Source organism: Urtica dioica, chromosome 9, assembly GCF_054948205.1.
Source record: "Urtica dioica subsp. dioica isolate 48M chromosome 9, U.dioica_male_clone48M_v1_H2, whole genome shotgun sequence".
Lineage (NCBI taxonomy): Eukaryota > Viridiplantae > Streptophyta > Magnoliopsida > Rosales > Urticaceae > Urtica > Urtica dioica.
In genome coordinates this window covers 13,896,327-13,907,615 of record NC_142764.1, presented here as the reverse complement: position 1 = coordinate 13,907,615, position 11,289 = coordinate 13,896,327, and the positions used below count along the sequence as shown (strand labels likewise).

General features: G+C 37.4%; 2 protein-coding genes across 5 annotated transcripts; one reads left to right on the top strand and one right to left on the bottom strand.

The window, feature by feature from the left end:
* The first annotated feature begins 633 nt into the window (after positions 1–633).
* LOC149385114 (protein kinase family protein / C-type lectin domain-containing protein) lies at positions 634–4,175 on the top strand. Of its 2 annotated transcripts, none has more exons than XM_089625224.1 (6): positions 634–833; positions 1,204–1,303; positions 1,396–1,453; positions 2,060–2,485; positions 2,572–3,142; positions 3,486–4,175. In XM_089625224.1, the coding sequence occupies exons 1-6, from the start codon at positions 811–813 to the stop codon at positions 4,003–4,005; spliced, it is 1,698 nt and encodes a 565-aa protein (XP_089481350.1). In that variant the 5' UTR covers positions 634–810; the 3' UTR covers positions 4,006–4,175. The 2 variants fall into 2 exon arrangements, with proteins under 2 accessions (XP_089481350.1, XP_089481351.1); XM_089625225.1 differs by having other exon boundaries at positions 644–842.
* AAH (allantoate amidohydrolase) lies at positions 4,145–8,010 on the bottom strand. Of its 3 annotated transcripts, none has more exons than XM_089625226.1 (12): positions 7,746–8,010; positions 7,523–7,635; positions 6,993–7,096; positions 6,825–6,909; positions 6,618–6,734; positions 5,920–6,029; positions 5,727–5,832; positions 5,526–5,612; positions 5,054–5,296; positions 4,861–4,986; positions 4,514–4,675; positions 4,145–4,442 (listed from the first exon to the last, which is right to left on the bottom strand). In XM_089625226.1, the coding sequence occupies exons 1-12, from the start codon at positions 7,864–7,866 to the stop codon at positions 4,320–4,322; spliced, it is 1,497 nt and encodes a 498-aa protein (XP_089481352.1). In that variant the 5' UTR covers positions 7,867–8,010; the 3' UTR covers positions 4,145–4,319. The 3 variants fall into 3 exon arrangements, with proteins under 3 accessions (XP_089481352.1, XP_089481353.1, XP_089481354.1); XM_089625227.1 differs by having other exon boundaries at positions 7,523–7,620; XM_089625228.1 differs by lacking the exon at positions 7,746–8,010 and having other exon boundaries at positions 6,993–7,103; positions 7,523–7,620.
* Between the last annotated feature and the right edge of the window lie 3,279 nt (positions 8,011–11,289).

Below are 11,289 nucleotides of genomic sequence, written 5' to 3'. Positions count from 1 at the left end.
AATGTAGTATTTTAAGGTCTGTCGTGTAAGATTTCATAATTCAGGGGGTGAAACGTTATCAACGTCATAGTTGAGGGGGCAATAGTGTAATTTATCCTATTAATAAAGATGCAATTCATTTTACATATTAGTATCGTCTCTTGAAATTTTAACATTTGAGTCACTTTCATTTACCATTTAAATTTGATTTTTTTTACATAATGGAAATTAACGAAAATGCTAATTTTCATTAAGCTTAACGGAAATTTCACTTTCATTAAGCAATGGAAGGTAAAAAATTACTTAACGGAAATACCGCTTCCGTTAAATAATAGAAGACACACTAACGGAAGTGGAATTTCCGTTTCCTTATGATAGCCACTATTAATATGGATATCCCAAATCAACTTATTAAAGATAAAAGTATGCATGATTTTAGAATTTATATAATTTTAGATATTGTAACTTAGTATTTACTATGAAATGAAATTTCTCATCTGAGGTATACGGTATACCTTGACAATATTCTACTCTCAACTCAGTACGAATTGCGTTGTCAGAGTTGAGTAGCTGAAGCAAGCTGTGATTAATTGTCAAAATTAATAAAAGTTAAAAATGCTAAAGTGTCCGCGTGGCACCAAATATAAGACGTTGGGGTTAATTTGCTAAATAGTCTCAGACAAACACGGTGTTTGGCAGCATAAGAAATGGAAAGACTTTAAAGTCCGTAACTACTTCCTCATACCAGCATTCACTGTCTTCTTCATCAATGGCGGTCTTGAAGCCCTCTTTCTCACTCAGGCACCAACAACAGCTACTCTGAAACTTTCCATGAAACCGATCACACTTGTTCTGTAAGTATAGTAAGTATATAATGTCTGTTCTTTCTGCTCTTTTACTGTCTGTAGACCTGTCTACTTTGTTTGGTTCGCTAGCAAATGTCCCTGAAATCATCGTGATTCTCGAAAATGTGTAGGCTTTCCGCTCTAATAGTCATCTATTTAGGCCAGTGATAGCAAATATCGATCGGCTTAGGAAATTAAGAAAGATATCAGATAAGGTCAATTTTTCCCTAGAGAAGGGAAATAAAGAAAGAAAAAAATATAAACTGAGCTGAATAAGTTAAATATTTGCTTGATTGGTGATACACGTTGGTTGCGTTGAGTTATCTGTTAATTAATTGACTGACTTTACCTTGTAATTTTCTTTTATTTGGGTTTCTAGGGTTCAGGACTTGGCACCCATGGATATTAGAGCTGTATCTAAGAAATTGGTTCTGATTTTAATTTGTTGTTTTTTGTTTGATGTGTGCGCTTCGGATACGGTAAGAATATTGGTTGTCATTTACATTAGTTATTTTTGTTTCTTTTTCCTCAAATTTGATGAAGTGAATGAAATATCAATCTTTCAATGTAGATATTCAACAAGTCGGTCGATGGTAACTCTGGTGCTTCAACGAATAGAAGACATAAAGGTGTGAGTAATTTTTGTTTTCTTTGTTGTTTGGTTCCGGGATTTGCATGTAAAGGTTTCTCCATCAGCGAGTGGTTCAAAAGTGATTTTAAAACTTGACATTTCTCTTTGAAGAAGAATTTCTTTCTATCATGTAATCACCTCCTGGTTTGGTGGTAATCGTGTACAGATTCATACACATATTATTTATGTACACCTAAATATATATAAATAGAGAGAGAGAGAGAGAGAGAGAGAGAGAGATTGTTTTTTGCAGACAAAACAAGCAGGCAAAACTAGTTTTCAGGATTTTATTATGTAGTTATGGATCCAAGAACAGAGCCAATGAAATTAGTCAAACATGAGGGTATTTTGTGAAAAAGAGGAATGAAAATAGAAAAAGAATGACTAGAATTTCTTTTCAAACCATGTAAAGTAAAATAACTCTTTTGATGGTGATTATAGCAAGAAAAAGGCGTTTTCTATGTTGTTCATATTGACAGTTTATGTCATCATTCCTCGCCCACAAACTTGAAGTTCCTTCTCTAACACCATATTTTTTATTCTCACTTTTTTTTTGTTTGTTTTGAAGTTTCACGTTTCATGTGTTTAATTTCAACGTGAGCAGGAAAATGCCCAGTTGGTTGGAGTATTGGCCCACAAAAAGACAAATGCTTTGGTTACATCAACGCTACATTAGCCTGGAACGAATCGGAGATCCATTGTCAATCTTATGGTGGACACTTGGCAGCACTGGCATCATTTGAAGAGCTAAGCTTCACTGAGAATCTATGCCAAGAAACCACACATAGGTGCTGGATTGGGGGAAGAGCCACCAATTCTAGTGTCGGTCATGATTGGAAGTGGTCCGATAATTCTTCGTATTGGAACGAGACACTCTTCTTAAGGGTGCCCCTTTTGTCCGATTGTGGTCGTTTTTCATGCCGCGGTAACATTTCAACTGATTTATGCACAGTGGTTATCAACGGATCTAAATCACTCTCCGGTGAAAGATGCAATGCCACTAATGGTTTTATTTGCATGACTGAAATAGGTAAATAAATATGTGCTTGCCGGGGGAAATCACAGTGTGACGATCTCGCATACCGTTTTCTAACATTCATCTGTTTTGTTGTTCAGGGAGTAAATGCAACCACATGCATTGCCACAGAGAGTACCTCATTATTCTAGCTGTAGTGAGCGGCCTCATCCTCTTTACAATGCTAGCGATGATCATTTGGCTTCTTGCAACAAAGCGGAGCAAGAAGCGAAGGCGTTCCCGGAAACTGTCAAACCCGGCAGCTTCTGCGTTAGTTCCACCGTCGTGGAAAGTGTTCACGAAAGAGGAGCTCAGGTCGATCACGAAGAACTTCAGCGAAGGAAACCGTCTTCTTGGCGATGCCAAGACAGGAGGCACGTACTGCGGGCTTCTACCAGACGGCTCAAGGGTGGCAATCAAGAGGCTGAAGAGGTCGAGCTTTCAAAGGAAAAAAGAGTTCTCGTCCGAGATAGGAAGGGTCGCGAGGCTCCACCACCCGAATTTGGTTGCAGTGAAAGGTTGCTGCTACGATCACAGTGACCGCTACATCGTCTATGAGTTTATAGTCAACGGTCCATTGGACAAATGGCTCCACCACATCCCAAGAGGTGGTCGGACCTTGGATTGGGCCATGAGGATGAAGATCGCTACCACTCTTGCCCAAGGCATCGCGTAAGTCAACTCTCCTTTTTTTTTTTTTTTTACTCATTTAGCTTTACCTCTTCGCCTGGACCCCATATTAATGACAACGAAAATTGGTGAAGAAAACTTCAGGGGTGGAACGAGAGAACAGATTGCTTAGTGTTTTCTCATTCACACTATTTACTCTTTTTTTTTTGGTGGAAAATGAAATCAACCATGTATCTTGTAGTCTTGTATTTTCCGTCATAGCTGTCTTGAAGTTTTTTCTCTCGAAAGTTTAATTATTTTTCAGGTTTCCAAACATAACCTTTACTAATTCTTTCAACAATGACCCGACTTGCGTGTTGCTTTTTTTTCTTCTTCTTCTGTTTAGGTTCCTACATGACAAGGTGAAGCCTCACGTGGTCCACCGTGACATCCGTGCCAGCAACGTGCTTCTCGACGAAGAGTTCGGAGCCCATCTGATGGGAGTCGGACTGTCGAAGTTCGTGCCGTACGAGGTGATGCAGGAGCGGACGGTGATGGCGGGGGGCACACACGGGTACCTCGCCCCCGAGTTCGTGTACAGAAACGAGCTGACCACGAAAAGCGACGTGTACAGCTTCGGTGTTCTGTTGCTTGAGATCGTCAGCGGCCGCAGACCCGCCCAGGCCATGGACTCGGTGGGCTGGCAGAGCATCTTCGAGTGGGCCACGCCGCTGGTCCAGGCCCATCGCTACCCTGATCTCCTCGACCCCCACATAACCTCCTCTTCCTCGCTCATCCCCGAGTCCGGAGTCATTCAGAAAGTCGTGGATCTCGTTTACTCTTGCACTCAGAACGTTCCCTCGATGCGACCCAGGATGTCCCACGTTGTTCATCAGTTGCAGCAACTAGCCCCGCCACCTACTTAAAACTCCGTCCTTACTTTTTGCCGATGTTTCATGTTCTAGGAGATTGTAGTTCTGTCTATGTATTAGGACTAGTACTGTATATTTAGAACACTTTGAACTTAACTAGTGTATGTGACCAACTATTAGTGTACCTACAATGTTATGGTAATTTTTGGGTTTATTTTATTTGATTTTATTTGGCAGGCATGAATAAGTTTTGAAGATGAAGGGAATCCACAATGTACAATTGACAAATAACAGTATTACATTCACCGACGAAGACTGATTATATACAAAGTGTGTGTTGGCGAACTCAACATGTTCTTCTGCAACAATTACAGTTGAGCCTCTATGAATGCCAAGAGTGCCAACCCAGCTGCCCAAACATCCTCATCTAACACATGTTCCGCCGGCGAGTGACTTATGCCTCCCCGACAACGGACAAACAGCATCCCAACCTGTTTTTAGTATTAAAAAACAAGTTACAAAATGCTCTGAAAAGCAAGGGTGAATAAAAAAATTAAACCACCTTTGTTAAATGAGATATAGCCATGGCATCATGTCCTGCTCCGCTCATCAAGACGGGCACGTCGGTCTGAATCTCGCCTCCCATTCTCTTGACCGCAGCGAAAGCAGACGATTTGAGCTGTGTGCTCAACTCCGAATCGCACATCACTGCATCTGCATCGTGCTGCAACAACGCCCGAAAAAAGGTGAACCATCTCAAGACCCCGTTCGGTAATTTTTTTTTTTCTTTTCCTTTTTCCGAAATAAAAATGAATTTTATCTTTGTTTATACCAGAAAACTTACGAACATCTTACCAAACAAAGCCTTAATCTACAATTTATTTTCCGTTTTTAAAGATCATCGCGTACCTTCCGGTCAATGGTGCATGAAACCGTTCGAGTATCACAAATTTTGTACAAGCGCTCAGATAGTTCATAGATCACAGCCTCACGCCCAGTATCGTCTATGGTACGTAAATCTATGGTGAATGTTACCTGAGAAAATTCTATGCACATCAATATCGATGCCAATGATAGCGCACATATGTGATTAAGTTCTTACCTGGCCTGGAATGACGTTACTTGCGCTTGGCCAGGTCGATATCTCGCCAACAGTGCACACGAGGGAATTCGAAAGCGAATCCAATGAGGAAGCATCGCAATTACCATCGTCAGGCAAAAACTTTCGGGGATTTTTACAGATATTCTCCAGCAATACAATCATTTCGGCTGCAGCGGCCATTGGGTCTCGACGCATAGACATCGGTACCGTTCCAGCGTGCCCTTGAGATCCTCTCACAGTAACCTGAAACATTTACAAAAAATTAAAAGAAAAACACTAACATGTGAATGCAAAAAGTCTTTTAGCAAACAATAGTCCTTCCCACCTAAAAAAAATGTATGGAAGAGAAACCAACTTAAAAAAAGAAATCCATATCAACCCGGCTCCCAAAAAAAAAAAAAAAAGTTTTCTTGCTACGTCCCTGATAACCGAAACTGGAATGACAGTTTCGTCCTTAAGGACACTCTCATACCTTCATTCTTGTCTGACCGGCTATGCCCTTAACTACTCCTAGAGGAAAGCCAGACCATTCTAGGACTGGTCCTTGTTCAATGTGAACCTGCAACAATGTTGCAAAAGTTAATATACAAGAGAATTGGTTTTTTTTTTTTTACTTATTCCTTTAAAGTGAACGATAATGAATTAACAGGCTTGTCCGCAGGATAAAGAATACCTCAACGTAGCCCCAAACAGATTCTGAGTCATACTTCATCTGCAACAATTTTTCATCTGTAATATCTATGGAGTTCTTCTTAAGGACATTTTGAACTGTCATACCACTGGGCAATGAATCAGCTGATTAGTAAATACGCAATCAATATTACATTCGAAGTTAGTATATATATAGGGAATCATTAAAGGGAAACCTTTTATCAGATATCTGCAGCGCTGAAACTGGCAAAACTCCTGCTATGGCTGCGCTTCCGAGGAATGTGGATTGAAACCTCACTCCCTCCTCGTCACTAAACGCAATAACCTACAAAAGTTTTATGTTAATAAGCAATGCAATTTTAGATAGAAATGTGACTAAGAACTATGATTAGATAGATACAAAAGTTTTGTATCCTACTATGGTTATAGTTTCCCTTGTAACTAAGAACTACTAAAAGTTATCATCTTTTTTAATACATCGCATGCCATAATGCTAGGATACACCATAAAGAAAAATCTAAGACAAACTGCAATATAATCTATCTATGGTTATAGTTTCCCTTGTAACTAAGAACTACTAAAAGTTCTCATCTTTTTTAATACATCACATGCCATAATGCTAGGATGCAGCATAAAGAAAAATCTAAGACAAACTGACATTTATGTGCCTGGTGTGAATCAGGATATTGAGGATACAGCAGAGTAAATCGATTTCTTTGAAAATAGTCGAGAAGACAATGAAAAATTGAAGATTCTTGGCAGAGAATCTGTGATATATATACTGGATGCCTTTTAAGTATAAAAACCTTTTTCCAGAAAGTCTAAATAATTTTTTTAATGCGAGACAAGCAGTAATATGACAGCGGCTTGACATACACTTTTATTAAAAAAAAAAAAAATCCCATTCGCTCACCTCAACGGGCCTCTTGAGTGTTCCAAGCTTGCCATTGACACTCAAAACCTTCAGCGCAGATATCGCCGAGACGATGCCTAACGCCCCGTCAAACATTCCGGCATCAACAACAGTATCCTAAACAGCCAATGCAAGGGGAAAAAGATATCATATCATCGGATCCCATTACTTTAAACTTAAGAGACAATTGGAAACCGAAAATGTTACCAAATGAGATCCAATAATCAATGCCTTTGCTCTTGGATTCTTTCCCTCAATCCGGCCGTGAACATTTCCCATGTAATCGACCCACCTGTAATACCATCATCACCAATGAGATCGAATTAATAAGTCGAAGATTTACTTAATAAATAAATAAAGGGAAAAAAAACCAACGTTGTCAAACCGGCATCTTCCATCCATTGGGATATGAGATTCCCGGCCTTTACCGAAGCCGGGCTTTGGAAGGTCCGCTCGAGATAGCCATCGGCATCACTTACCTGTTATCTACAAACAACCTCATCAGAAAAACATAAAAACTACACATTTACTGTAAGAGAATGTATCGGTGCATATATAATTGAACTTTGTGTATGTCAGCAGTGTTTTTACTCTTGACCAGGCTTCAGATTGCTCATTAGTCATTGAATCTGCTTTCGTTGCCAAAGTCTTCATCTACTCGTACTCCGATTATTAAATATAAAAAATAAAAATAAAAAAGCAAATGATTCTAGTACATAAAGATTAAACTGAATTTTCTTTTTATGTTTTTAAATTACTCGGCGAAAGCGTTTCTCTTCTTCCAACAAAATAAGGTAAGCGATTAACAAAGATTGAACAAACAATCCATAGAAAAAGAAAAGTTAATATAAACTATTGAATCAATCATCTTACAAGTAAAACAACGTAAGAAAAGAAAAAAGTACCAGACCGAGCTGTTGAAGTCTAGCCACTGATTCATCCCTTAGAATCTTCGGATACCAATCACTGTTCAAACCGTTTTTTAAACCTTCAACTTCGTTTCCTGTATATATATACACTACACACGCGATTAAAAGCAAGCTCTAATATCTTAACGAAGATGGATATACAATACATATGAAACAACATTTACAAAAAAAAAAAAAAAAAAATAACTATATTAATTACCAGATTGAATGAGATTGGAAGAAGAGGTGGATATAGATATGGTGAAAAGAAGCGAGAGGAAAAGAGAGAGAAACAAAACAGAAATCATATTCGATGATGGAGAATCGGAGATTATTGCCATTAACGAAGCGAAGAAAAGGCAAAGAAACCACCACCGCCAACCTTGTGGTTTTTCGGATGGTGTGGTGGGTTTTTGGAGGACCTGCACTTTCTGTCACTAATAATGATAAATATACTAATAAAAGTATTTATATTTTTGGCTCAGAAAACTAAGAAAGCGAAAACTAATTTTTCAAGTGCCAAAATCTGGTACGTTTGATTGCGTTTTAGATATCATCTGGTACTGGTCTGGCTGCGCTTAGTCACTGGATTCCACTTTTGGTCTTTCGTTGCACGTGACGTGGCTTTCCATGCAAATTATTTTTTCTATTGTCATTTAGCTGATCATCTATTGTTAAAAAAATGGCCAAGTAATATCATATTATATTATGAATTTTTTTTCACAAGTATTATGATTAGTTGATTAGTATTATGGATCGGCATTTTCCTAATATGATATGATTTGTTGATAATACCAAATTACGAAAATGCCGCTAAGAATATCATCTTCGAAACAAATTTTGATAGCTGATGAACATACCAATGAAATTTATATAAAATAATGTACTAAAATCGTTATATATATTAATACAAGCAAAATAGCCGCTTATATAATAAGCCGTATGTCTCGCACGTTGCTGCGAATTAATTAATATATTTTGATCTGAAGAAATAAATATATAGAGATATGTAGATATATTTAAATTTGAAAAAAAAAATATTTACATTTTTTGGAGACATTTTTATCTTTATGATAAAAAAAAAAAAAATACGAATGAACAATACTTGTGTTTGGGTCCAATATATTTTTTTTTTCTTTAAAAAAAAGTTTAAAAAAAGTTCAAAAAAAAATACTGTTTATTAAACAATATTTTTGTGAGTAGAGAGGATATATATAATATAATTTACTAAAATCATTAAATATATATATATATATATATTAATACAAACAAAATATCCGCGGGTTGTTGCAAATTGCATGATGTATTTTAATATTAATAGTTTATTGAAATAATTAATAATATTTTTATGATTATAAATATGATGTACTCAAAATATTATGTTACATATGTAAAATTTAATTTTAGTTAAAGTTACATCACTAACCTTTCATATATAATCTAAAAAATAAAAATACATATATTTTAAATAGAAAATACAAATGTAATTACGGACCATAAATTGTGTATGTATACAAAATATAATATGAATATTGAATGAAATTTGGTCTAATCATTTTTTCCAATATATATACATATATATATATATGTATATATATATATATGAATAAAAATGATTAGTTTTATAAAAATATGAAGGTATAGAATGCCAAACGCCTGTCTTTGCTTCCTGTTTTGTATGTATGTATGAACAATATGAAAATACTTGGCTACTAATATTTAGGGTGTATCCAAAGTAAAAATTAATTAAGAAGTTTCCATCACTTGAATATTAAACAATATATAGAAGTTACAGATTGAAGGAATGGAAGAATCAAGATCTGGACTCAAGTTTGTTGTGAATGAATTAGACTTTTATTACTTTGCACTGAATAGCTCGTTGAGCTTATATATAATTGTTTGGAGTCAGTTAGCCTTAACAGAGTGCCAACCAATGTTAGTTATATAATTAAGTCCATCTGGCACATGCATTGCCAGGTTGGATACGAGTGTGAAAGCTACAGACTAAGTGACTCCGATAACCTCTCTCAAACTGGACTCCAATGCTCGTGCTGAAGATGCATCAGCAAGGCGTAGCTTGTCGCGGAAGTAACTAAACTGTGTTATTGAGAGAGGCTTTGTGAATAGATCAGCCACCTGTTCTTTTGAGCAGACGAAGTGCACATCAATTTCTTTATTCAACACTCGATCACGAACAAAGTGAATATCAATTTCAATATGCTTGGTGCATTGGTGAAACACGCGGTTGGAAGCCAAGAGACTTGCTCCGATGTTGTCACACCAAAGAACTGGTGGTTGCTCTGTGATCACACCAAGCTTATGAAAGAGAGACTTGAACCAAAGTACATCTGTCGTCGTCGAGGCTAAAGCCCGATACTCTAATTCAGTGCTTGATCGTGCCACGACTTGTTGCTTACGTGAGCTCCAGTTGAGAAGATTATCGCCCATGTAGATGCAATGACCACTGGTTGAGCGCATATTGTCAATGTCACAAGCCCAATCTGTGTCAGTGAAGCACTGCAGATTGAAGCGAGTGACAGGGCGAAAGGTGAGGTGTCACGACCCGCAAGACACCCGTCGCCCTCGGATCGTGACCTTCCCCATAATATTTTCAACGAAAGGAAAATAAAACACTTTCAAACATCATTTACAAAACGTTCATTAAACAAACAGGGGAAATAAAACTAATTTACATATAAGGAATAGCAAGGGTGCCTAGAGCTAGTCCGCTAAAAAAAGGGTAAAATTTTTCGCTTTTAAAAGAGTTACAAAAATGCGGACTACCCTAACTTGCTATTCGTAAGCACGGGCCCATAATTTAAATGTAATTACATTATAAAAGTTCTTTTCAAAGTTATATAAAAACTTTAACAAGCATAAAAGCTCAGTTTTCAAAAACTGACACCAATTTTCGGAAAAGACATTCCCTATGCCACATGCGTAATGAGATCTACCTCGACTAGCACTCTTGCTTCGCCTGAGCTTTTCCTTTATCTACAAGGAGAGGGATTTATGGGGTGAGTCACACAAACTCAGTAAGTAGGATATTTAACCTAGAACTACATGAGATGCATAGATGCAGATGACATCAGATGACAGTTAAAGAAGTTCAATAATTTAATCAGGATAACAAAAGCTCATTAAATCAACAGAGACTTACTCAACTTTAGAACCCAATTCTAAAACAATCAATCACACAATCATATAAGAATCCAACTAACAACCGATTGCCTAGGAACTCATCCATCTCACTCATCCCGACGCCTTACATCAGTGGGCTAGTCAATCAACACTTCAGTCCGCAGTCATTCATGAGAGATGAGTAAACCATTCCGAGAACTCGAGCCTAGTCCTCGGAAGACCGAAGTTTTAAGGTCTGGGATCCACTAGCACATGTAGGAGGTCCTTAATGCGCGTTCGGTAGAGGGGATCACACTAGTACAAAATATAGCATTAGGTGCGACTTTTTTCGCACCTGAAAGTGTAAAAGTCGCACCTGAAAGTACTTTCAGGTGCGACTTTAGATGCGACAAAGTCGCACCCGAAAGTCCGCACCTGATAATCCTCTTGATTATCAGGTGCGACCTGTCGCACCTGAAAGTCTTCTACTATCAGGTGCGACTAGTCGCACCTGAAAGTCTTGACTATCAGGTGCGACTAGTCGCACTTGATGCTCTTTATCTTTTTAAAAAAAATTAATATGCTGATTATATATTGTAATATATAATCAGCATATTAAAACTAATCAAAACTAATTTCATTAT